General features: G+C 55.3%; 2 protein-coding genes across 3 annotated transcripts; one reads left to right on the top strand and one right to left on the bottom strand.

Moving 5' to 3' along the window:
* Window positions 1–354: 354 nt before the first annotated feature.
* On the bottom strand, window positions 355–2,670 carry UQCR10 (ubiquinol-cytochrome c reductase, complex III subunit X). 2 transcript variants are annotated; one of them, XM_014478231.2, is made up of 2 exons: window positions 2,307–2,670; window positions 355–618 (listed from the first exon to the last, which is right to left on the bottom strand). In XM_014478231.2, exon 1 carries the CDS (start codon window positions 2,514–2,516, stop codon window positions 2,328–2,330), a length of 189 nt encoding a protein of 62 aa, XP_014333717.1. In that variant the 5' UTR covers window positions 2,517–2,670; the 3' UTR covers window positions 355–618; window positions 2,307–2,327. The 2 variants fall into 2 exon arrangements, with proteins under 2 accessions (XP_014333717.1, XP_005887567.1); XM_005887505.3 differs by having other exon boundaries at window positions 2,367–2,568.
* A 142-nt stretch (window positions 2,671–2,812) lies between these two features.
* On the top strand, window positions 2,813–25,624 carry ZMAT5 (zinc finger matrin-type 5). Its single transcript, XM_005887504.3, has 6 exons — window positions 2,813–2,950; window positions 14,887–15,041; window positions 18,452–18,514; window positions 20,436–20,516; window positions 21,721–21,832; window positions 25,235–25,624. Exons 2-6 carry the CDS (start codon window positions 14,915–14,917, stop codon window positions 25,362–25,364), a joined length of 513 nt encoding a protein of 170 aa, XP_005887566.1. The 5' UTR covers window positions 2,813–2,950; window positions 14,887–14,914; the 3' UTR covers window positions 25,365–25,624.
* Window positions 25,625–26,114: the final 490 nt, after the last annotated feature.

Here is a 26,114-nt window from a genome sequence, read left to right on the forward strand (position 1 = left end):
GATGAGCTGTGGCCCAGAGAGGTATGCCAGCTTCCCCAGAGATCCTCGGCAACTTAAAGGCAGAATGGAGAATAAACATTTGTTCCCCAGCTGGATCCACAGCGCTTCCCTATGGCCAAGCCAGTTAGCTGTCCTCTGCGTGACTCAAGAATGCAGCTATTGGTTTAGAGGCCAAAGTTGAAGGTTAACACCTCCAGCTCTAGCTCACAGTGTGAAAACTAGAATTCTCTAGAAGTTAATGGGAGATCCAAAATAATGGAATCTGCCCTTCAGATGTCTGCAGAGGACTTTGAAGTGGTGTCAAATAACCGGTAAAGTGAAGAGCAGCTAGTTAAGAAGATGCAGAAGCAGGTCTCAAGGCCAATTTACATTTATTTGCTGATGACTCTGACTAAACATACTTCAAACATAGCAGAAGTTAAAGAGTCTGTCAGGGGACGCCATCTCCTGTCGACAGCTAAAGGTGGTCCGTGGAGAGTGACGCAAGCGTGTCTTCAAGCTGAGGCTGCGGCTCTGGGCAAACAGCTGGTGCTGGACCTGGTCCTTCTGGCCTGGACGGGGGCCTCCCAGGAGCTACTCCTTGTTCTCATACTTGTGCTTGATGTGCTTCCACAGCTTCTGCATTTTAAACACAAGAGCCACAAACGGAGTTTTGCTTCTCACATTGAACAACGCCTCCCACAGCCCTGGACTTAAAACAAGCCTGAGAGAAACGCGTACCACATCCAGACAGCTTGCAGTGGGCAGTCTGGAAGCAATACTAGGCCTGACGTACACTCCTAGCATTTACAGAATGCTCTGAGTCAGTATGTGAAGGAAGGGGGAACGTATGACCTCACTCTACAGGTAACTGAGGTAGAGACACTAAGGGACCTGGGCCCCCAAAGCACACAATTATTAAGGAACAGAGGCTGGAAAATGTCTCTATTCTTGAACTCCCAGGTATTACTCCAGAGGTCCTAAGAGCCTGGTCCCAAAATACTTCACACTGAGCCATATTTTAACCTCATCAGACTTATGATCCCTCGGTCAGGAACTAGTTGTATTCTCATTCCTAAAAGCACCAAGAATGGGTGGATTATGACAACGTTCTGAGATGCCTTCCCCGCATACTGAAATGGCCAGGGGAACAGCCTGCAAATGAACAGGAGCAGCACTTTCATAAGGACAGAAAGCTATCCTGGCCACAGGCTGTACATCAGGAGACCGAGCCTGCCTGGGCAGTAGGGCCAGACAGTTTCAAATTATTAACAGAGTGGTGGAACACAGCTTATTTGCCCAGGACGTTCCTTAGTATGAGCCATAAATTAAATACCTTAACGATATAAAGTCTGCAGAGCACCCAGCACAGTGCCTGGCACCCAGGGACTTTAAAAGGTGTTGTTATTCTCTATCTTATGCTTCCACTTCCTCCCCAGGACTGTAGAAAGTGCTAGTTTTTGAGTGGTACCACCTACCACCTGTGGGCTTCCCTTGGCTCAGACAGTGAAGTGGCTGCCTACAATGCGGGAGACCCAAGTTTGATCCCTGGGTCGGGAAGTTCCCTCGGAGAAGGAAATGGCAACCCACTCCAGTATTCTTGCCTGGAAAATCCCATGGACGGAGGAGTCCGGTAGGCTACAGTCCATGAGGTCGCAAAGAGTCGGACACGACTGAGCGACTTCACTTCACTTCACCTACCACCTACTGCGACACCTTGCCAGCATCTCATGGAATCCTCACAATAATTCCCTGAGATAGCTACTATTATTTCTATTTCACAGAAAAAAGTGAAGCTCAGAGAGGTTAACTCACACAAGTTATTAAGTGGTAAGTCCCGGTATTCCCATCCAGGGATCTCCGCTTGTATACCCTCTCGATCCCCCTCACCCCCTCACCCCTTAACCACTATTAATACCATCGCTGCCAGCATAGAAAGGCTTCGGAACTGAAAAGTGCTGTCTAAAAACGCCAGCCCCAGTGTCTAAGAAGATGTCCTATTCACGGCCGTCACCCGCTCAAATGTGCCCTTGAAACCCTCAGACGAAACAGGGGGTCCTGGGTCCAGCCCTGACTTGCCACTGGCCTCCTGGTGGTGTGGCCCTAATAATCCTTTGCTCTCACTAAGCTTTTAGTTAGTTTAGGACAAGTGGGTGTGTGGTGTGGGAGACAGCGATACTAACAACCTCTGCACGGTGGGAGCTATTGATCCCGTTGAACATTTTAGGATTCATACCGGCGGGGAACGGACAGACGGAGTCTACAGATAGAAGACATCCAGGGTTCCCTTTACGCTACTCTTAAAGGTAGACTGAGTCCCGCCCCACCTCCACTCGCCCTGTCATCCCTCAGAAGGGCTCAAGGTCAGGGACGGTCCAGGCCCTCACCCCCTCGTTGATGTGTTCGTAGATGGCGTCTGCGCCTTGATCGAAGGCGCGCTCGAAGAACAGGGCGCCCACGACGATGGTGAGGGCGAAGGTAGAGGTCCTGCGAAACAGCAAGGAGTACAACCTTGCAGTCAACGTTGGGGCCGCCATGTTTGTCCGCTGCAGAACGAGCGCCGGCGCCGCGACGACCTTTCTCTCCAAAGGGCCTCCACGTGTAATGCTTTATGGGATTTGTAGTTCTTCTGAATCTCGGTGCTCGTCGTATTGAACTATGGAGGTAAACTGATGGCTTGCGCGGGATTAAGGTCTCCTAAAATCCAGATCATGGAATCCCAAACAGCTTGGCGGAACGTATTACTGAATTCTTCTTCTTAAGCATTTAAAAAAAAGATTTAATATTTTCACTACAACACCCAGAATCCCTCGCGCTTCCTCCACTTCCGCTCTGTTTCCGCTTTGATTCGCAAAGGTTTCTGGGAAGGGCGGGCCTCTCCCCAACGGGAGGACTACGAATCCCAGCAAGCAGTTCACGGCGTGAGGGCGCCGGAGGAGGAGCTCGGAGCCGTCGGGCCCCGCAGAACCAGGTATGTTCTGTGAAGGGGACATCGAGGGAGAGTTTCTCCTTACCCCCCGCGGGAGGACTTGGGCTCTTCCAACTAGATCGGCGAGCCCCGCGGCGGGCCGCGCAGTTTAACACGACGTGGACTGGATACATGGGCGAGGCCTGGATGCCCTATCTCAAGCTTGTTCCCATTCCTGTCGCCTCTGTCAGCCCCAAGTCTAGGTCTAGAGTTGGAACCTATGGCAACAAGTCGGGTCCAGGGGGCTGAATCCCTCTGTCCGACCCCCGGGGAAGAGGCGATTCTGCCCCTGCTTTCTATACTCCTCATCCCTGGGTTTCGCAAGCTGACAACCTGGCTTGGAAGACGGGAGACCTAGATCCACTTATTCCTTCTGGGGAATAGAAATAGCAAGAACTTAGGAGGACGAGGGCGATCCAGTAAATGTTTTCTAAGAGGCCCTGGGCACAACGCTGCGGATCCAGCGGTGAACAAGTCCCTGCCCTCATGAAGCGCTCCTTCTAATGTGTGTGGGGAGGGGCAGTAATAACAAGTAATACTTAGAAGAGCAGAAGACAGGTTGATTGGGGAGGGAGTGGTGGTAATATTTTAGCCAGGGTGCCCAAGAAGACACTTAACCTTAGACCTGAGTGAATGAATAGTAGCAGTTCAAACAGGAAAACATTGGTGCAAAGGCCTTGAGACTGCTCTGTCCTGGGGTGTTCCAGGGGAAAAAGTAGAATGGACTGTGAGGAGCTCAGATCAGCTCATATCTGGCCTTGTAAGCCACAGTAAAAAGTCTTATTTTTCCTTATTGCACTAGGAAGCCACTGATGGATTTTAAGCTGGGGTGTGACATGATCTGATTTACTTTCAAGGTCATTTCTGGCTGCTCTCCAGGGATCAGACTGAAGAGGGGAAGTTGCTGTGGTGGGAGTGGAGGCTGGATGGTAATTTAGATTAGGGTGTGGATTAGAGTAGTGATCAGATTTGGAATGTATTTAGGGGGTGGGTCAAACGGAACAAGCTGACAGATGCATGTAGGGGGTTCAGTTCAGTTGCTCAGTTGTGTCTGACCCTTTGCACGCCGGGCCTCCCTGTCCATCACCAACTCTCGGAGTTTACTCAAACTGAGGTCCATTGAGTCGGTGATGCCATCCAACCATCTCATCCTCTGTCATCCCCTTCTCCTCCTGCCCTCAATCTTTCCCAGAATCAGGGTCTTTTCCAATGAGTCAGCTCTTCACATCAGGTGGCCAAAACATTGGAGTTTGAGCTTCAACATCAGTCCTTCCAATGAACACCCAGGACTGATCGATCTCTTTTAGGATGGACTGGTTGGATCTCCTTGTAGTCCAAGGACTCTCAAGAGTCTTCTTCAACACCACAGTTCAAAAGCATCAATTCTTCGGCGCTCAGCTTTCTTTATAGTCCAACTCTGACATCCATACATGACTACTGGAAAAACCATAGCCTTGCCTAGATGGATCTTTGTTGGCAAAGTAATGTCTCTGCTTTTGAATATGCTATCTAGGTTGGTCATAACTTTCCTTCCAAGGAGTAAGCATCTTTTAATTTCATAGCTGCCAGCTACACCATCTACAGTGATTTTGGAGCCCCAAATAATAAAGTCTGACACTGTTTCCACTGTTTCCCCCATGTATTTGCCATGAAGTGATGGGACCGGATGCCATGATCTTAGTTTTCTGAATGTTGAGCTTTAAGCCAACTTTTTCACTCTCCTCTTTCACTTTCATCAAGAGGCTCTTTAGTTCCTCTTCACTTTCTGCCATAAGGGTGGTGTCATCTGCATGTCTGAGGTTATTGATATTTCTCCCGGCAGTCTTGATTCCAGCTTGTGCTTCCTCCAGCCCAGCGTTTCTCATGATGTACTCTGCATATAAGTTAAATAAGCAGGGTGACAATATACAGCCTTGACATACTCCTTTTCCTATTCGGAACCAGTCTGTTGTTCCATGTCCAGTTGTTACTGTTGCTTCCTGACCTGCATACAGATTTCTGAGGAGGCAGGTCAGGTGGTCTGGTATTCCCATCTCTTTCAGAATTTTCCAGTTTGTTGTGGTCTACACAGTCAAAGGCTTTGGCATAGTCAATAAAGCAGAAATAGATGTGTTTCTGGAACTCTCTTGCTTTTTTGATGATCTAGCAGATGTTGGCAATTTGATCTCTGGTTCCTCTGCCTTTTCTAAATCCAGCTTGAACATCTGGAAGTTCACGGTTCATGTATTGTTGAAGCCTGGCTTGGAGAATTTTGAACATTACTTTACTAGCGTGTGAGATGAGTGCAATTGTGCGGTAGTTTGAGCATTCTTTGGCGTTGCTTTTCTTTGGGATTGGAATGAAAACTGACCTTTTCCAGTCCCGTGCCACTGCTGAGTTTTCCAAATTTGCTGGCATATTGAGTGCAGCACTTTCACAGCATCATCCTTTAGGATTTGAAATAGCTCAGTGGAATTCCATCAGCTCTACTAGCTTTGTTCTTAGTGATGCTTCCTAAGGCCCACTTGACTTCATATTCCAGGATGTCTGGCTCTAGGTGAGTGATGTAGGGGGTACCGGAAAGAGAAATCGAGGATGACATCAAAGTTTTGACTTCAGCAACTTAAAATCAAAGGAATGATTTTAGCTTCTCTTTGGCCATGTTAAGCTTGAACTGCTCCTTAGATGTCAAGTGGAGGTGGTTGTTGTTCAGTCGCTAAATGGTGTCTGACTCTTTGTGACCCCATGGACTGCAGCACACCAGGCTCCTCTGTCCTCCACTATCTCCCAGAGTTTGCTCATATGCATGTCCATTTAGTGGGTGATGCTGTCTAACCATCTCATCCTCTGCCGCCCTCTTCTCCTTTTGCCTTTGATCTCTCCCAGCATCAGGTCTTTTCCAGTGAGACAGCTTTTTGCATCAAGTAGCCAAAGTATTGCAGCTTTAGCTTCATCATCAGTCCTTCCCAGGAACATTCAAGGTTGATTTCCTTTCCTTGACTGGTTTGATTTCCTTGCAGTCCAAGGGACTCTCAGGAGTCTTCTCCAGCACCACAGTTCAAAAGCTTCAGTTCTTCGGTGCTCAGCCTTCTTTATGGTCCGACTCATATCCGTACATGACTGCTGGAGAAACCACAGCTCTGACCACGTGGAGCTTTGTCGGCAAAGTGATGTTTCTGTTTTTACTACGTTGTCTAGGTTTGTCATGGCTTCCCTTCCAAGGAGCAAGCGTCTTTTAATTTCATGGCTTCAGTCACTGTCCACAGTGATTTTGGAGCCCAAGAAAGTAAAATCTGCCACTGCTTCTGTGCAGAGGGTACTAGCGATATGAGTCTGGAGTTCAAAGGAGAGGTCTGAGCCAGGGATAAGTCATTTGTGTAGGTGTGGCATCGAACAGCAGGGACCGGACTGGAAACCTGGATCCACCTCTGACTTGTAAAAGCAACTGTAATGTCTTATTAGGGGATGGGGAGGGAAAATGTGAAATGCTCTATAACCATGACCAGTTATTTTCTATTTGCAAAGCATCTTGGTAGCCCGTTGGGGCAGGAGGTTGTGAAGCTTCTGGGAAAGAACACTTGTATCTTGCTGACAGCTAGTCTGGCTGATGGTGAGTTAAGAGGAGGGAGGAATTATTTTAGGTGAGATGGGTAGGGACCACAGGGAGTTAAGGTGTGGCTTATTTTTATTTTTTTGCCTTTTTAGTTAATTCTCATTTTGGAGCAAGACTTTATAAAAAAATCGAATTTTCTTTAAGCTATTGCTTTCAGTTTAGAAATTATTATTCTATGTGTAAACCTAAAAAAATAAGAAAAATAACCTTTACTTTCCCTTTGATTAATATTTGAACTTAAGTTGAGCAAACAAAATTCCTTTTAACATTCAGCCCTATCTTTAGCCCAATTACATTCCCTTACACATTTAATTCCACTTATACATTTAATATATTTGATTTTCCTTTTAAATACTTCAGAGATATACCCTAATAAGTATAATATCCCCAGAATACTTAAACAATTAACTAGAAAAGCCAATAAATTAAATTTATAAATGTGATAAATTTTAAGTTATTGTAAACAGTTTGATACTTTAAACAGACTTAGTCATGTTCTCTTATGTCACATTTTCTCATTCTGGGGATTCAAAAAATACTGGTTCCATCTCTGTCATGAGATGAGAACATGGGGGGCACTCTTAGAAGCTTTTCTAGCACCCCAGGTGTTGCGTGCAGGAGTTTAATACGCAGCCAGCGTTTCCAACCATTGCTAACTCCTCAACTTAGAATAACAAGTCTCATAGAATCACTGACAGGTAATTTATCAGTCGTATGCTTGTGCTCGGCCACTCAGTCATGTCAGACTCTTTGTGACCCCATGAACTGTAGCCCGCTGGGCTCTTCTGACCATGGGATTTTCTAGGCAAGAATACTGGCATGGGTTGCCATTTCCTCCTCCAGAGGATCTTCCTGACCCAGGGATTGAGTCCACATCTCCTGCATTGGCAGGCAGATTGTCTACCACTGCACCCACTGGGAAGCCCATTTTATCAATTATCTAACTACAAGTTTTAATTTTTATATATTTTAAATTGGAATCAATTTAATCAATTCCTGAAAAACCATGCTTTTCTCTTGTATACTCAATAGAAATTCTTTTCAGTGAGATACTTTTAAATACCAAGTATACACTGATTATTAATAAACTTAGGACAAGAACATTAATACAGTAATCGAGAGAAATTTGCATTCTAACCAGGGAGTCTAGCACCCCCTAGCAGAAAAGTGTTTGAAATCCAGTCAAAGAAAAGTGTTTTATCCACTTTTCTGAGTTATGCTTTGCTTAACTCAGATTATTTGAGCAAATTATTTGCTCTTCTACCTCTATTTTCTTTTCTAAAAATTGATTGTCTACATTAATCAAATTCCATGAAAAGTGAAAGTCGCATCAGATTCTTTGCGACCCCGTGGACTCTACAGTCCATGAAATTCTTCAGGCCAGAATACTGGAGTGGGTAGCCTTTCCCTTCTCCAGGGGATCTTCCCAACTCAGGGATCGAGCCCAGTTGTCCCACATTGCAGTGGATTCTTTACCAGCTGAGCCACAAGAGAAGCCCAAGAATACTGGAATGGGTAGCCTATCCCTCCTCCAGCAGATCTTCCCGACCCGGGAATCAAACCAGGGTCTCCTGAATTGCAGGTGGATTCTTTACCAACAGAGCTATCAGGGAATCCCAGTCAAATTCCTTACATATATCTTTAAAAAAGAAAAAAAAGATGTATTCATTTGTTCTTTTTTACCGTGCTGGGTCTTCATTGCTGTGCGCAGGCTTTCACTCCTTGTGGAGGGCGGAGCTTCTCTTTGTTGAGGAGCCCAGGCTCTAGAGCGCAGGCCTGGTAATTGTGGCACATGGGCCTAATTGCTGCCATAGCATGTGGAATCTTCCCGAACCTGGGATCGAACCTGTGTCCCCTGCATTGGCAGGTGGATTCTTAACTGCTGGACCACTGGGGAAGTCCTCTATTTTCAGTTTTAAACTCTCCTGGAGTGTGACAGGAGACTTAGCTAGTAAGAAAAGTGTTTTATCCACTTTTCTGAGTTATGCTTTGCTTTCCGGTCAAGTCGGGGTTTCAGCACACGGAGGGTGTTTGTAGACCAGCAGATTTCCAACTGGGACACGAATTTGGGGGCTGTGTCCACCCAGAGTGACTGCCTTCAGCAGAGGCTGCCGGTGGCATGCAGGGGAAGAGAAGGTTGATGAAGAGTGGAACCTCAGTTCTCCAGGCTTTTGTTTCTTCGGGGTATCTGCTGCTGCTGCTGCTAAGTCGCTTCAGTCGTGTCCGACTCTGTGCGACCCCATAGACGGTATCTGCTAGGGGGCTGCTAGACTCACTGGTTAGAATGCAGATTTCTCCAGATCTGCTGAGTCAGAATTCCTGAGGATCCGGTTCAGGAGGTTTCATTTTTAATAAGCTCCTCACCAGGAGCAATGGAAAAATTTGAGGAGTTGTTTTCAGAGGGTTGATCTGATGCTGCCCAGGGTGGGCTGAACTAAGGAGGCTGGTCCAGAACCCGCCTGCCAATGCAGGAGACAGGGGTTCGATTCCTGGTCTGGGAAGATCCCTTGGAGAAGGGAATGGCTACCCACTCTGGTATTCTTGTCTGGGAAATTCCATGGACAGAAGAGCCCGGCGGGCTATAGTCCATGGGATCTCTGAGTCAGACATGACTTAGCGACTAAATAACAACGACAAACCAGATGTTATTGAAATAAAAATGTGAGAAAAAGGAAATAAAGGGCAGGGGGAGGCTGGTCTCCGTGTGAAAGGGTGAGATGTGACTTGGGCAGCCGTGGCAGAGAGTCCTGTGGTATTGGGAGCCCAGGCTTGGGGGTGGTGGGGGGAGGGTGGAGAAGGGAAGGGCAGAGATGTTTTGGAATTGGGGCGTGTGGTTCAAGAGCCTCCTTCGGGTGATTTTTTACCTCTCCTCTTTGGAGCTCTGTCGTTTCAGGAGGTCAGGATGAGAGAGCTGCGTGGTTGCTACAAGACCCCGAGGGCATCTGAGGGAGACCCTTAGCATCTCGGGGGTCCCATCAGGGGAGACATTTGGGCCTCCTAGGCGCTGCTGTTGGGGCTGGGTCCCAAGCAGGCAGTCTGCAGGCCTCCCGTGTGGGGCGGGTCTGATGCCACCGACTCCAGGGGCGGGCATATGCGATGCTGGGATGTTGCCGCGCTCCTAGTGGGCGCGCCACAGAGCCGCCCTCTGGCTGAGGCTTGCTGTTTACCTGGGGTCTGGCGGTGCCGTAGTCAGAGGAAATGACAGGTGAGCCCGAGGGCAGCGTGTGGAGAGCACAAGCCTGGATCATTACAGGCTGCCTCCCAGCCCCCGCGGCCGAGCTGTTGGCTTATTTTAGCCTTGTGCCAAAGCCAGCTCTGGACCCGAGCTGCTCGCGATAAAAGGAACTGAGAATATCAGTAGCGCAGCCTCGGGGGCGGGGGGGCGCTGGGCCCCGGGCGAGAGGCGGCCCTGCAGCTGCAGCAGGTGCCTGGGGTGCGCCCGCCGGCCCTCCCGCAGCGCTCGGGTTGATGAGAGGCCATCAGGGTCTCTCCCAGTCGCGGCTTTGAGCAAATTAGGAAGTGAGTGTTTCTGAATGTGTGTCCCCACCTGTGAAATGGACGTCCTGGTGTCTGCTCAGGGGTCTGTGAGGATCAGGCAAGAGAATGCCTCGCGAGTCAAATCTGACTCTCTTTTCTTCCCTTCTCCTCCTCCCCGCATCTCAGCTCATTGGTCATCCTTTCCTCGAGCCCGCCGGGTGTGGGCTAAGTGGGCCGGGGGGCTCTGCTGGGGACAGAAGCCCTACGGGGAGGGTGGCAGACTCGCCCTGGGGGGCTCGTGTCTCTCTTCTAGTCCTCATGCTCGTCCCCATATTCAAGCTTATGGAGAAGAGGGTGGGTGAGCCGGTGAGCAGGTGGCACGAGGCCTCGGGCAGGTGGGCAGGTCCCTCGCTCGTCCCAGCAGCCACGCTGCGTTTGACCAGGTGCAGCCTCCGGACGGACAGACAGCGCTCTCTGCCCTGGTGGAGCTGTCTTCTAGCGGGGACGCAGCCCGTTTGACAGTAAATCAGCGTGTGAGACGAGCTCTGGAAAACAGAGCAGGTGGCGAGAGGGACAGACGTGTCTGCTGCTGAGACTTTGGCTGCAGTTTTGAATCAGGGGGGAGGAGTGAGCCCCCCGGGTGACGATGGCAACAGCAGTCACAGCCTCCACTCTCCGCGGTGGTAAATTCACAGCGGCGGCGGGGTTCCCGTTTTCTAGCTGAGGACAGACCCTGGGAGGTGAAAAGGACTTTCCAGAGGTCACCCAGCTGATAAGCGGTAGAGCTGGAACTCAAACCCAGGCCTGTGTGACCCCAGAAGGTGGTCCCCCCCAGCCTTGCCCTCTGCCAGTGGTCACGAGGAGCCACTCTGTCACCTGGCACAGGTCCAGGGAGCCAGCAGATGCTGTCGCCACTGCAGACCTGGTCTCCAGGAGTGGGCGGGCAGTGCCGCCTGTGTTCCCGGCGCGGGAGCGGAGCCGGCTGGTCCTGTGTTCCCGGACGGGGCTGCGCTCACATGGTGCAGAGCGTCCTCGGAGGACGGGGATGAATCACGGCTGCGGAGAGGGCCCGCTTACTCAGCACCCCATGCTGGCATCTGGGCGCCAGGACATGGCTGGCCGTCCCCACCCCCGCCCCTGCCCTGGCCTCCCTCTCAGGACTGCCAAGTGCGGTGGTGCAGGCTGTGCCCTGTGCAAGGACTCCTGGCACACTCCGCCTGCCGAGTTGTGTGTCTGTCCAGAGGGCTCTGCAGCCGCAGCCCCTCCTAATGTGCGCCAGGACACTGGAGCAGGAGGTCGGGAGCCCTGGAGGTTCACACCTGGGCGGTACCCGGCCAAGGTCACCTTGCTGGGGGCCAGCTTCTGCCCAGGGACAGGGCCTCTGCCTCCTGGGGTCAGGCCTGTGAAGGCGGCAGGAAGTGCTGGCCCCTGTAAAGCTGCTCTACTCCCCCAACCGCATTCCGGGGCACGAGGCGGGGGGTGGGGGGGTGGGGGCCGCACAGCTGCAGGGCAGGCGGGGGTCTTAGGCTGCCATGGGGGCTGCGAACTAGTCTCGTGCCGCCTTGTGCTGGGTGCTGCGGACGGCTCACTTCCCCTCTCCTGGCCTCGCTTTCCTCATCTGTATTATGGAGCAGCTGATCACAGAGGTCACTTGGGCACTGATACCCTGGCTTTTTGGAGGCCAGCAATAATGATGGTGATGACGGACAGTGTCTCTTGAGGGCCTGCTGTGGGCCAGGCTCTCTGTTATGTGTCTCTGTGTGTGTGTGTGTGTGTCTGTCTGTCTTTGTGCTTTTAGAGATCTCCTGGCCTAGCTGCCTACCTCCTGCTTTCCATGTGGGGAGACTGAGGCCTGGAGAGGGCACGGGACAGAGCCACAGCCTGGCAGAGCCGGGATGGGATGGACAGCTGAGCACTTCCCTGCCCAATGAGGGGTGGCTCGGGTGGGCAGCGGGGAGGAGGCATGGGTGGGTGTTGCTGCTGCGGCAGCCCTCAGCTGAGACTGGTGTGTCCCCTGAGGTTTGTGTATGTGAGAGACGGGAAAACACAGACACACGCAGCCCAGCCCGAAGCGCTCATCATTTGAACTGGTGTCACTGGGTAGGTTGAGGGAGGGGTGTGTAATCTTCATTTCCTGGTGGGTTGGTGGATGGCTTTTCCAGCAGACTTGAGCTCCGGGCGTGACGAGACTTGCTATTCTTCCTGGAGGTGTGATCTGGAGCACCCCAGCCCCTCTCTGAGCCTCAGTTTCCTCCTTTGTAAATGGGATCATGATACATACCTCCTGAGACTTGAAGGGGCCATGTGGTCCTGGGGGTGTTGTGAGTAAACAGCAGAGGAAAGCTGTCATCGGTGTGATCTGTTGGGAGGAGACTCTCTTAGCCGTGGGGAGTGTGGGCTCCAGAGCCATCCCCGCTGTGTTCTCAGCCAGGCCTGGCCGCTCTCCAGCAGCGTGATCTTGGCTCAGTCATTTCCCTTCTGGGAGTCTCAGAGCCCTCATCTGAAACCTCACCGGTTGTCCTGAGGATTCAGAGAGAGGACGCCTTCTAGAGCTTTGAGCCCAGTGCTGGCCTGTGGTAGGTGCTCGGTGGAACCACATACTACATGACATTTATCCTGCGCTCGAGCAATGCCAGACATCGTTAGCGTCATTTACGTTGCTAAGTCGCAACTGACTCTTTTGCGACCCCATGGACTATAGCCCACCAGGCTCTTTTGTCCATGGATTCTCCAGGCAAGAATAATGGAGTGGGTAGCCATTTCCTTCTCCAGGGTATCTTCCCAACCGACGGGTCGAGCCCCCATCTCCTGCATTGGCAGGCGGGTTCTTTACCACTGAGCCCACCAGGGAAGCCCTCTATTGCTATTTCTCTTTTACTAATAATTCATTTGGATAAGCAAACTTCTGTGTGCTGCTCTCTAAGCAATTAGCCAGCCAGTCAGACCCATTGCCCCGTATTCCTAGCTTGAATGTAGAGGCCTGGAGGGGTCTGGTGTCACACAGCTGGCTTCCCAGTGCCCTGGGGGGTTTTGCTCAGGGGAGTCTGCCAAGTGCCCCGTTCCATCACAGCCTCCCGAGGGACGCCCCTCCCCTGGCCCTTCCCCCTGCCCGTTCCTCTCCTCTGAGCTGCTTCAGGCCTCGTGAACGGCTTGGTTAAGCACTCCGCCGTTAAACGTTCATCTCTTACAATTTCAATCCAATTCCTATAAGTTTATTGGCAAGACGGGGTGTATTAGAGCTGCCAAATTTAATATATCAAGTCCGTGTGTCTGGGATGTGGTTTCTCAGCAGTAATAGGAGAAGAGAGGTTTTATACGTTTTCATTTTGAGTGACTGTCTGCTCCTGATCCCATTACTGCCCTTGACTTAATGGCTGCTGTCTGCCACAGGAGCGGCCTTCTCCAGGGGGTTCGTTTGTCTCTGTGTCCCTCCCCATTATCAGGAGGGATACATCCCAAGATGTATCTATCCCCCTCTGGCTGCCCTGTGGATCGGCTCTCAGCTTTAACTGTATTCTCCGGGCCCCAGGAGGCGGGGGTTTCTGCTGCTGGCCTGGGCTGTTACCTGGTGACCCTTGGGGAAGTCACTTTCCCTCTCCCGCTCTGGGAAAGGAGGGGTCAGACTGTAGGACCTGAAAGGTGTGGGAAGATTCTGGGCTCAGCCCTTTGCCGATCCCACTTGATGGCCCCAAGTGGACCCGTCTGTCCTCTCGTCTCGTGACACCAAATGGGGACCCAAGGGCTGGCCATGAGCCACAGAGTTGCCACCTGCCTCTGGCTGCGGTGGTTACCACCAGTGAGGGGCCTTATGGGTCTGAAGACCCTGAACTGTTTCGTTTTCCTCCGTGATCACCACCTGAGCCATCAGTGCCTGCATGTCTGCCCGAGCCCTCTGGCTTCTCTAAGCCTTGAGCTGACTATGGAAGGGCGGACACCGGCGGCGGGATCGTCGGGCACCGGGGGTTGCCTTCCACGTACCAGAGTGTGACCTTGGGCAAGTCACTTCCTCTGTCTGAACCTGTTGTTCCCATAAGGAAAATGGGAATTAATTCATTTGTTCAACACACATTTGGTAGCCTTCTCTGTACTGTGCACCACTTTGGGGGCTGCAGCAACACACAAAACAAAAATATCCCAGCCCGCAGGCATGTATATTCCTCTTGAAGAAACAATATAATAAACATAACAAATAACATTACTTCAAAGGTGGTAAAGTGGAGCAGGGAATGGGAAAAGCCAAGCGGAGGTTCTGCCATTTTCAGTGAAGTAGTCCGGGAGATTACTGAGAAGGTAGTGTTTGAGCAAAGATGGAAGGAGCACAGCTCTGAGAGGGGAGATGAGAGGTGTGGGGGGCCCTGCGGGGGGCCGGCCAGTGGCGGGCAGGTGGCCTTCTCCAGCCTGGCTGCAGGTGAGAACCCCCGGGAGCATTGAAACAGGCTGATGCCCTCGGCCTCACCCACAGTGGCTCTGCTCTCACCGGCCTGGGGTAGAAGCTGGGCATCAGCATTGTTAAAAGAGGGACTTTCCTGGCGCCCCAGCAGTTAAGACTCCACACTTCCAGCGCAGGGGGTACAGTTTCCATCCCTGGTTGGGGAACTAAGATCCCACATGCTATGTGGCAGGGCCAAAGAAATAACAAAATTGAAAAAATGAAATAAAATTGAGGGGGGTAAAAAAGTAGGATTGTCAAACAGTCCCTCCAGAATGTGGCATCGCAGGCAGGCTCTGAGTATCTGCCCGTGTGGTTCCTCCCAGGCTGTCTGGGAGCCTTCCTCCCCTGGCACAGGCCAGGCCCCCGGCGCGCCCCTCTGCACTCCAGGTGGGTTGGTGGCGTGCCCTCCACGCTCTGACCCAGCGCCCTGACCTGCAGGCAGTGGCAGCTCCCAGCGCGGGTCACCATGGGGAAGCGTTACTTCTGCGACTACTGCGACCGGTCCTTCCAGGACAACCTCCACAACCGCAAGAAGCACCTGAACGGGCTGCAGCACCTCAAGGCCAAGAAGCTCTGGTACGACATGTTCCGAGGTGAGTATTGCAGGCCGGGCGGCCCGGCGGGGGAACCCTGGTCTCCAGTCGCTCTGATCGTCCATGGAGAAGCGCTGTGGGCCAGCGACCATCCTGGCCTGGGCTCTCTGAAGAGCCAGAGAGAGAGGCCCGGGCCGCTGGCCCCTGAGGCAGACGGGCCCTCGGAGGGGCATGTGGCAGGCGCATTCCTCTCCCCACAGTCCTGACTGGAGGCTCCGTTCTCAGACCCCTTGCTAGGCTCTGGGGTACACCAGGGACAGGGAGAGGGCCTCTCTGAGGAGCTGGTGTTCCAGCCCACAGCTTAGGGACAAGCCCGTGCTCCATCCTGAGCAGGTGTTCTTGTCGCAGGAGAGAGGGCGAGGAGGAGGGGCTGAAGCTGGCCACGGGGCTGGGGAGCATTTGGCGCGTGCCTGGCTGCCCAAGAGGCTCTGAAGACCGAAAGGTGAATAAAACAGGGCCCCTCTGCTCCATGACCTTGCGCCCCGTTATGACAGCGTGGTCAGGGCGGAACCCCGTCCTGTCCAGGCCTCCGTGCCCTGCTGACCTTTCCCTCCAAGCTCCAGCCACACTGGCCACGGCCAGTACTGTCCCCTCTGCTGCCAGGCCTTTCCTGCTGTCCTGCCCTCCCCCAGAGAGTCCTCCGGGACGCCCTCTCTGACCCCTGGGCCAGGGCAGGTCATCTGGCCGCGTGCTAGCTGTTTACCTCGCTCATAACCGCATGGATTAGTGTGACTGTCGGAGTGGAAGGAAGGACCAGGTCTGACTTGTCCTCTGCTAAATCCTCATCCTGGCACAGCGCCTGGCGCCCAGGACGTGCTCGGGAAATGTTTGCCGGGCAAATGTCTCAATGAACGAGCAAACAGACCCAGGGCAGCGGGGCAGCTGTTCATCTGGAGAGCTGAAGCGAGAAGGACCAATGCGGTCAGACCGCAAGGAGCCTTGAATGCCGAGCAGAGGGGCGGGGCCTGGGCTGGGGGTTCTCAACCCTGGGTGCACTTCAGCATCACCGAGGAGCATTTTAACAGTTCTCAAGCCCTCCCCTCAGATGAAATAAAACAGAAGCTGGGAAAGACAGGCTGGGGCTCAGTAGACTTGAAAAGCTGCCTGGAGCTTCTGCCGTGTGGCTGGAGTTGGAGCCAGCAGCCAGATGCTGGACAGCCTGGAGCCCTTCCCCATAGGGTTGTCTTGACAACCTTGTCAAGACTCAGACTCAGCCCCTCTTCCAGTTTCACTGTCCTGCCTGGGAGATGGGTGGCAGCGGAGGCTCTGAGCAGTGTCCAGATGCCTTCCACGGGCCCACCTCCCCAGGGGAAGCCTCTGGCACCAGCGGGGTGGGCTGAATAACAGGCCTAGTACTGACAGATGGACCTCGCCCCACGCTGCCAGCCCCACCCACGCTCCGGCAGGCAGGCGGGAGTGAGTCCTCTGGTAACTAACTGCAGACCTCAGCAGCCCAGCCCCGCCCCTGGCCACCAGCTGGCCCACCTGAGGAGGTGAGGAGCCCCCATCAGAGTCAGCTACTCACTGCTGGTGCTCAGCTGCTCAGTTGTGTCCAACTCTTTGCGACCCTATGGACTGTAGCCCTCCAGGCTCCTCTGTCCAAGGGATTTCCCAGACAAGAACTAGAGTGGATTGCCATTTCCTCCTCCAGGGGATCTTCCTGACCCAGGATCTGAACCCGCACCTTCTGTGTCTCCTGCATTGCAGGCAGGTTCTTTACCTGCTGATCCATCAGGGAAGCCCAACACCAGGGAATCAGCAGCCACACGGGAAAGGGCAGGGGCTTGAGACTCACAGCTAGGGGTCAAACTTGGCACTGCCAGTTCCTGTCTGTGCCCCTTTTCCTTGCGTGAACCTCAGTATTCCCATCTGCAAAATGGGCCTATTTGCGTATATGATGGGTTTATGGGGAGGTCATGGAGTAAGAACTGCTCCTGTTGTTTGAGCTTCCACTTCTGGCTGCATGTTGGCATTACCGGGGACACTGGTGCTGAGGCTGCTCCCAGCTGCACTTTCCTGGCAAAATTCTAATGTGTGACGTCCTCTGCCAAGTGCTGTCCATCCATTAACTTACTAAATGTTCACAGCAGCCCTGCCAGGTGAGCGTTTTCCTCCCATTTGACACGTGGGGAACCCAAGACTTGGAGAGATTAAGCAGTTTGCCTGGGGTCCTGTGAACCTAGGCCCCGAAGCCCCTGGTCTTTCCTTTACCCCAGTGGCCTCTGGAAAAGGTGGTGGACAGACAGGGAAAGTGCACGGCCCAGGCCTGGCCACGCCCTCCTCCAGGGCAACGTGAGGGCTCTGTCAGGGCACTGTCCTCGTGCGGCTCACTCACTCACAGATTTTGACCAACTGATTCCTTGCCCACCAAGGAGCACACAAGGTTTAAACTCCAAACAGAATTTAAATTCTAACATGTAAGATTTAATATTCAATATGGGATTCCCTGATGGCTCGATGGTAAGGCATCGGTCTGCAATGCAGGAGACCCAGGTTCGATCCCTGGGTTGGAGAGATCCCCTGGAGAAGGGAATGAGAGAGAGTCTCAGGAAGTTGCAGTGACAGTATGCAGAAGTCTTCTGATTGAACCTGGGTCTCCTGCACTGCGGGCGAATTCTTTACGGTCTGAGCCACCAGGGAAGCCAGGGAAACCCACTTCCCTGGTGACTCGGTCAGTAAAGAATCCGCCTGCAGTGCAAGAGACACAGGAGATGCGGGTCTGATGCCTGGGTCAGGAAGATCCTCTGGAGAAGGAAATGGCCACCCACTCCAGTATTCTTGCCTGGAAAATCCCATGGACAGAGGAGCCTGGCAGACTACAGTCCATAGGGTCGCAAAAGAGTCAGACATAGCTTAACAACTAAACCATCTGATGCTATGCTATGCTATGCTAAGTCGCTTCGGTCGTGTCCGACTCTGTGTGACCCCATAGACAGCAGCCACCAGGCTCCCCCGTCCCTGAGATTCTCCAGGCAAGAACACTAGAGTGGGTTGCCATTTCCTTCTACAATGCATGAAAGTGAAAAGTGAAAGCGAAGTCGCTCAGTCGTGTCCTAGCGACCCCATGGACTGCAGCCCACCAGGCTCCTCCATCCATGGGACTCTCCAGGCAAGAGTACTGGAGTGGGGTGCCATTGCCTTCTCCGAAACCATCCGATAACAGGACTTAAAAAAAACTCCCCAGGTGATCCGCCGTGCATGGTTGACAGACCTGACCTCACACCTGTCCTGGCTTTGGACTGGGTGGGGCTGAGGTCTCCTGAGGCTCGGCTCCCTCTCCCGCGTCTCTGCCCGTGGTCGTCCCCTCTTTCCCTCCTCACTGGGTGAGGTGCTCTCCCCTTCCCTGGTGTCAGTGGTGGGAAGTGCCCATCCGCAGCCACAGTCTGAGCCCAGCTCCTGTCTCCTTGCAGACGCAGCTGCCATCTTGCTGGATGAGCAGAACAAGAGGCCCTGCCGGAAGTTTCTACTGACAGGTAAGGTGCCCTGCTCGGTCCAGGTCCCTCCCTGCCCCCCCGCCTGCCTGGGACCCATCTGGCCTGCCCGGACCTCTGCACAGCGCGCCCCCCGCCCTCACCCCAGCCACCACCCTGAGCCTGCTTCATGATCTCAGTCACCGGGGGCCTTCCCAGGGGCTTGTGCCTTATGACAGCCAGGGCTTGGTCCTCAGCTCTTCAGACCTCAGCGTGTGATTTTATCAGGTCACCCAGGACAAGCAAGCGCTGGGTGAGCAAGAGCCTGTGAGTCAATCCAGGAGACACCGATGGGTGTAATAGACTGGCTGATTAAGTTAGCCTGGGAGCCCGACCTTCACCGCGCCCTCCCTCCTGGCAGGCACAGCTGGAGATGCTAACAGGTCAACAACAGCGAGAAGCTTCAGAGTTCACACACAGGATGCTGGGTGTCGCTTTCACTGCCCTGTACCCAGCTAATAAAGATGCATGTAGTTCCAAGAGACAGAAACCTCAGCAAGTGAAGGAGCCAAAGGCAGGTGAAAACAAGGCTAGGAAGAACAGGGCGAGGCCGGAGAGCAGCTCGTCTCCTCCAGGCTGATCCCCAGGTCCTGTGTGCTCACTAAGGGTCTGGCCCTGAGTTTCCTTGCAGCCAAAGCAAAGAGCAACAGCATGGTGGTTAGCAAGGTGTAAGAGGGAGCTTGGCACCTGGACAGGCACTGCTGTTGACCTCGGAAAGCGGGGTGAACGGCTACGCTCCCCTCAGAAGACGGCGCAGCCCCCAGTGTCCCCTGAACAGGTGTGGTCCGCGAGGCTGTCTTAGGACACCTCTATCCCCTGTGTTTGTTTTTTTCCTAATTTTCATTGGCGTCCAGTTGGTTTACAGTGTTGTCTTAGTTTCGGGTGTACGGTAGAGTGGTTCAGTTACACGTGTATTTATATCCACTGTTTGTTTTAGATTCTTTTCTCATATAGGCCATTACAGAGTATTCAGTAGAGTTCCCCGTGCTATACAGCAGATTCTTATTGGTTATCTATTTTATATCAGGAGAGTGTATATGTCAGTCTTAGTTTATCCCTCCCCCAGCCCCACAGTCTCTTAGTTTGAGATACTTTTTAGTCTCCACAGTTGAGATTCGGAAAGCCACCCTGGACCTTGGTACCTCCTTGACAATGCTGCTGTGAAAGCCTTTCTGGGGAAGTAGTCCAGCTACTTGTGCCCCACCCCTAACCATGAGCCATGGGCAGGGGCCGCCAGGGGGGTGGGCACGAGGAAGCAGGACCCTCACAGGGTCCTACCATAGTTTGATGGGACTGGGGTAGGGGGAGTTGACAGGGGACAAGCCTCCAGAGGCTTAATGGAACCCAGTCACTAGAGGGGCTTCCCTGGGGCTTCCCTCATAGCTCAGTTGGTAAAGAATCCACCTGCAATGCAGGAGACCCCGGTTCAATTCCTGGGTCGGGAAGAGCCACTGGAGAAGGGATAGGCTACCCATTCCAATATTCTTGGGCTTCCCTTGTGGCTCAGCTGGTAAAGAATCCACCTGCAATGCGAGAGACTTGGGTTCGATCTCTAGGTTGGGAAGATCCCCCGGAGAAGGGAAAGACTACCCACTCCAGTATTCTGGCCTGGAGAATTCCACGGACCGTACACTCTATGGGATCGCAAAGAGTCGGACATGACTGAGCGACTTTCACTCACTCACTCACTCTAAGCTACAGTGGACTTTGGTCTCCAGCCAGGGAAGGGTTGTGAGCAGGGCCTGGGGGACCATCAGGCGGTTCTGTCAGCCCCTGTGCCCCAGCCAGAGAGAGTGCAGCTACTTCTTCAGGGCTGGAGTGGCCACTCCTCAGTCCCTGACACTAGCTGGCCCCTCCTCAGGCTGCCCCTCAGCCCGTGGGGGAGTCCGTTCCAGCAGTGACTAATTCTGTCCTCCCGTTGTAGGCCAGTGCGACTTTGGCTCCAACTGCCGCTTCTCCCACATGTCAGAGAGAGACCTGCAGGAGCTGAGCGTCCAGGTGGAGGGTGCGTCTCTGGGGGGCCCTGGGCTGGGGGCAGGGGTGCTGGGGGGGTTGTTGCCCTGCGCCTCCCCCCACCCCCTCTTTTGTGACCACCAAGTCCGGTAGCCCGTGGCATCAGGAGCCGCCTTCAGTTCACCCCGGGCACGAGTGGGGAAGGAGCCAGGAGCTCCCATCCGCGTCCCCGGCTGGGTTTACAGTGAGATGCATGGCTTCCTGCCCAGGAGTCCTGAGGGTGTGCCTCAGCCCCACTGGGGCCCTGCTAGCCTGCCCTTCATTCTTGTACACCCACCCGCCCTTCCTTAGTCAGGCCACGTGTTTGGGGTCCCTGCTTGGCCCCTGGCAGATCCCCTGTTGCCGCTCTGGGTCCGCGGAGATGAAGAGAGCACCTTCCCTGACCTCAGGGTGCTCTATGGAAAGGCGAGGTCAGCGTCCGCCTGGAGACTGGCCTGTCCACCTTTGTCTGCCATTCACTTCTTACCGCTGCAATTAGAGAAAAGGGAATTCCCTCTTAGGTGGTCTTTGTCAATCTTCTGCTGCCCCTCACTGAACCCATGGAGAAGCAGCCTTGCGTGAGCCCCTGGCGAGCACGGTGCCTCCGTCCACGTGGCCAGTGAGCGTCTGGGGCGGCCTGGCCTTTGCCCTCATCCCCCGATGGGCCTCGCTCCCCTCTGACCGTCAGACCCCGTGGGCAGTGCCTGCCCTGGGGGGCTGGTGGCAGTGTGGCTGCAGCCCTGGCACAGACAGAGGCCTCTCAGCGCTTTTCCAGGGCAGAAGTGAGGCCCATGGGCTGGACCAGCGCATCCCAGCCACCAGCTGTATCTGCAGCTCCTCCCCACCACCATCTCTCAGAACCGGAGGCCCGTGGAGTGAGGCGTGCACAGGCTCTGCCCTGTTCTGCAGCCTTCGCTGTCTCCCCGACCCCGGGAGGGTTTGGACCCTCCTGAAGACCAGGCTGTCAACACGCATTATCCCGTGTCCACCTCCAGAAAGCTGGGGGGCAGCCAGGGTTTGCTCTCCATTTGATGAGGAAGCAGGGGGAGGCCCGGGGGAGCTGCCTGGGGAGGCAGGTGTCTGCAGGTGGAGACAGGCCAGAGGCTTTGCTCCTGGCCTCCCAGCCTGTGCCCCCCGCCCCACAAGTTTCCACCTGCCGTGTGGGAGCGTGGGGGTGAGTATGCCCCTCACTCAGGCCTGTCTGTCTGTCCCCCCAGAGGAGAGGCGGGCCAGGGAGTGGCCGCTGGATGTCGCCGAGCTTCCTGAGGTCTGCCTGGAGGACTGGCTGGAGAAGCGAGCCAAGCGGCTGAGCTCCGCCCCAAGCAGCAGGTACAGGCCCCGGGGTCCCCCCTCCGTGCCCTCCAGGAGCAGGACCCCAGCCAGCTCACCCTTGTCGCCACCAACTGCCCAGGGACCAGACATGGATGCCCACATAGGACTCCGTAGGGGGCCCACATCAGGGCTCTCGGTCCCCAGGCCCTGGCCAGAGGCTGATGGGCACTCACTTGTAGGCTCCCGTGCCCAGCCTTGGTGGCTCTCCCCTTATAGCAGTCTGCACAGGCTGAAGGTGGGCAGGTGCCCAAGCCAGCTTGAGTCCACATCACCAGGTATCCCTTCCCAGAGGGAGGGACCTGACCATGGTCACTGTCCCCTCTAGACCCTGCCAGAGGGCCACCGTTGCCCTGACCCTGCAGAAGGGGAAGGGAGGCTCATGGGAGGTGTGACTTGTCGGGGGGCACACAGCTCTGAGCGGGCAGAGCTGGGATGGCACAGGGGGGTGACAGACTCCTCGCCGTTGACCTTGAGGAGGGGGCTGGGGTGGGGCTGGCCCGGCTGCTGCCTGGGCCCAGCACTCAGAAGGCCCAGGAGTAGACGGGGTGCCCTTTACCCCTTATATAGGGAGCAGCCTGGGTCAGGAACCCAGGTTCTGCCCTTCAAGGTCACGGCCAAGGCCAGAGCCAGGGCTCCTGGGGCCTTCCACCAGGTATTGAGAGAGAAGGGAGGAAGAGGGCTAAGGGGTGTGCTCAGGAGCTGCCTGACGTGGTGAGGTCGCCCGTGCCTGGCTGCACTGGGGCTGCAGAATCGGTGATGTCTGCGGTGGGGCCTCGTGGCCTGCGGCCCGGCGGCACAGTCTGTGGGGTGAGGCCTCCCCTTGAGGCTCCAATAGGGGGTGAGGGCCAAGCCTCCTGCCTTCTCCATGCCCCAGTGAGGAGAGCTTGTTAAGCTGTTTTAAAATTAATCCTGCTTTTAAATCTGTGCCCCCGACCTTGAAAACACACAGTGCAGCCATGACTCTTAGGTCGGAGCGTGACAGCCCCTCTTTCTGGTCCTGTCAGGAGCCATTATGACCTTGGCAGTCCATCCTCCACACAGCTGCCCCAGCCAGCTTCTAGAGAGCTCCCCGGCCCGGCCCCTGCTGAAACCCTCCGGGCCTCCTCCCCTTCAGGGGAGCCTGGACTCCGCCCACCTCGAAGGGCCCTGGCTAACTTCTCTGCAGCCTCTGTGGCCCGTGGGGGTCGCCTTCTCACCTCCCCCGTCTGGCCTCAGTTGTCAGGACGCTTGGCAGCTGCTTAGATGTGGTGGGCGTTCCTGATTTCGGGGCGCCTTGTGCTATTTCCTCGGCCTGGAACTGCCCCCCACCCCCGCCACGTCTGCCTGGGAGAGTCAGACTCATCCTTCAAGCATTAGCTGAGCCGTCTCCCCTCCCCTGGCCCGCCCCGCCCTGGGCCTCCCCCTCACGGCCCGGAGCACACTGGCTGAGGAGAGCGTTTGGGGAGAGGGGCCCGGCCCGGGGAACCATTCCTGGGTGTTTGTGCCACGGGCGCCTGGTGGGGACGGGTCTGGTGGCCCCTCTACCTCTTGGGGTGTGTCTGTTTCCCCCGTCCGGGGACACCCAGGGCTCAGATGGCTGCCTGACCCACCTGGGGCCACCCAGCCCCAAGGGCTCTGACCCCCCCAGGCCGAGCAGAGCTTGGCCAGCCCTCCTGGTGAAGGGGAGATGCAGGCTGGAGGGGGCTGCTTGCGTGTCCCCCACCCCCACCCTGGCAGACTGACCCTGAGGGACCTGCCAGAGCGGGCAGTGCTGGGACGTGGGGGCCGGCCTCAGACCAGCAGGCTAATCCCTGGCCAGGCCAGGGCTCATTGCGCTTTCCATTGTTGGCACTTCAGATTGTGACTTGATCCGTCTTAATCTCCCCTCTGCACCCCTCTCCGAGCCGGGCGCTCCTGTTCAGCCCAGGCGCCTCCCTGAGACTCTCTCTAACTGGGCCCAGGGCCGGGGACAACAAGAGAGAAGAGAAAGCTGCCCCTGTCCCCGTGACGGTCCCCGTCTGCTCTGTGCGGGCTGGACGGGTGCACCCTGACGGCTTGGGCCTGCGGGCCGGGGGAACATGCCCTTCTCCTGGCGGGAGCCCTTGGCCGCCTGGGCATCTGTCTGGGGTCCAGAGGCAGGATAGGGCTCCCCGCTGGGTCACGCCCTCTCTGTGGAGCAGCCGGGCTTGGCCAGCAGCCAGGCATCCCTTCCAGCAGCCTCGGGGCCTCCCCGCTCACTCCCACCCTTTTCTGCGGCTGCTGGAGTTTATGAACTCTCCCCGACGCCATAAATCATGGTGGGAGCCGCTCTCTGTGCTTTCCAGCAGGCAGCAGACAGCCGAGCAGGGACTTCCCTGTCCTCACGCCACGGGAGGCCCCAGGCATCCTGAAGCCCTGCTCCGGGTCTGAAAGAGGCCCGAACCTCCAGGCCTCTCCTCCTGCAGACTGCTGGCCACGGGGGCCCCAGGCCTGCCGACAGCTGCCAGGACCTCACCTGCACTGAATGCGGGGCCCGGGGATGGGGAGTTGAGGGGAGGGCTGGGCAAGGGGCTGAAGCACAAGCAGCAGCCTGTGTGGGGGTCAAGTCCAACAGGAGCAAGCGGTTGTGGGAGGGCAGCAGGTGGAGCAGACTCCCTGAGGAGAGAGGGCTGCCCCAGGCTGGGCACAACTGGGGTGGGTGCTTCAAACAGGCCCTGGTCCCCAGGAGGTGGCTCCCGGGATGGTGGATCTTAAGGGGGAGGAGAGTAGCGTGAGAAATGAGGCTTTAAAAAAAAAAAAAAATTTAGACAATATTTTTTTTTCCTGATTTCAAAGGCTTGCGTGCTTGTAAAACTTTTCTTTGAAAAGTATAAAAGAAGTAGAAAAAAAATCACCCATAATTGCAGCACTCAGATAGAACCACTGTTAACATTTAGCTGTGTCTTCCAGGTTTTTTTCTTTTTATGCATTTATATATGTTATATATCTTTAAACAAAAATAGTATCATGCTATATACATTATTTTATAAGCTGCTTTTTCTACCCTCCTCACACAGTATGTCATGACCCCTTTCCCCATCAGTGCATATAAGTCTGCCCGCGTTCTCACACAGGTTGCATAGCATTCTCTGCCGTGAACGTGCATATATATTTATCCATTTATTCCTCCCCCACAGGTGGACTCCTTAGGTTCCTCCCATCTCTCACAGCTCAGTCTCTACCCCCAACCCCCACTATTTCCTTGGGCGCATTCCTAGAGGGGAGGCTCAAAGGGCCCGCGTGTTTCTGAGGCTCTGCCTTCCTGAACTGGTGATTCAGGCGGGGCCGGGCGGCCGCCACAGCTGCGGTGGTGGGGAGGGTGAGCTGGGCGGGGGCGGGTAGTGCCCCAGCCTGGGCCGCAGCACCCCACTCTTAATTCTCCGTCCTTCCCTTTGGGTCTAGGGCCGAGCCGGTGAGAGCTACCGTGTTCCAGTACCCCGTGGGCTGGCCGCCAGTCCAGGAGCTGCCTCCGTCCCTGCGGGCACCGCCTCCTGGGGGGTGGCCCCTGCAGCCCAGCGTCCAGTGGGGCTGAGCCCCTCCTCCCTGCGTGGCGAGCTCACGAGTCGGCCACAACCAAGAGAAGGGCTCCTACGGCCGGACACCGAGGCCCCCTCCTGCTGCACCCCATGGAGCGTCAGAAACTCAAGCCTGGGCCTCTCTGAGGCCTGAGTGCTCCCTGCCCGCCCCTAGCCAGGTGCAGCCCTGGTCCTGACTCCGTGCCAGGCCGCTCCACGCCCACCCCCTCAGGAGACATCTCAGAGGACTTCCTTCCGGATGTTTATAAAGCAAGTCTGTCACCACAGCGGCGTGGCTGCCCTTGCCGCTCGCCTGGCGCCCTCCGCTCGGCGCTCTGGCCCTGGGTCGGGAGTTGGGCGAGGTGTGGTCCTCTGGGCTGACCGGTGCTTGGCGCCCTTCTCTTCCCTCAGGGGCCGGCGGAGGCTCAGCGCTGCCGGGCGGGACCAGTCCAGGCCAGGCGTGGCTCCGCATCTGGGGAGGAGAGCTGAGGACCGGGTCTGCCGGCCCGGCCCCCACGTCTGCCAGCGCAGAGCACAGGTGGCTCAGCTCGGGCTGCGTGCAGAGCCGGGTCTCTGGCCTGGATGGTGTGGAGAAGTGGGCTACCCCCAGAGGGCGGGCCCTGGGCTGGGAGAGCGGCCTGGCTAAGCGTCCCAGCACCAGCACCGACATGGGGGTGGGGGGGCTTCCACCCTGGAGGAGCCAGCCCCCTGATGGGTAGGGAGACCACACAGGCGGCCCGGTTGGTCCACGGCCCAGGCCTGCACTC

The sequence above is a fragment of the Bos mutus genome, chromosome 17 (genome assembly GCF_027580195.1).
Source record: "Bos mutus isolate GX-2022 chromosome 17, NWIPB_WYAK_1.1, whole genome shotgun sequence".
Lineage (NCBI taxonomy): Eukaryota > Metazoa > Chordata > Mammalia > Artiodactyla > Bovidae > Bos > Bos mutus.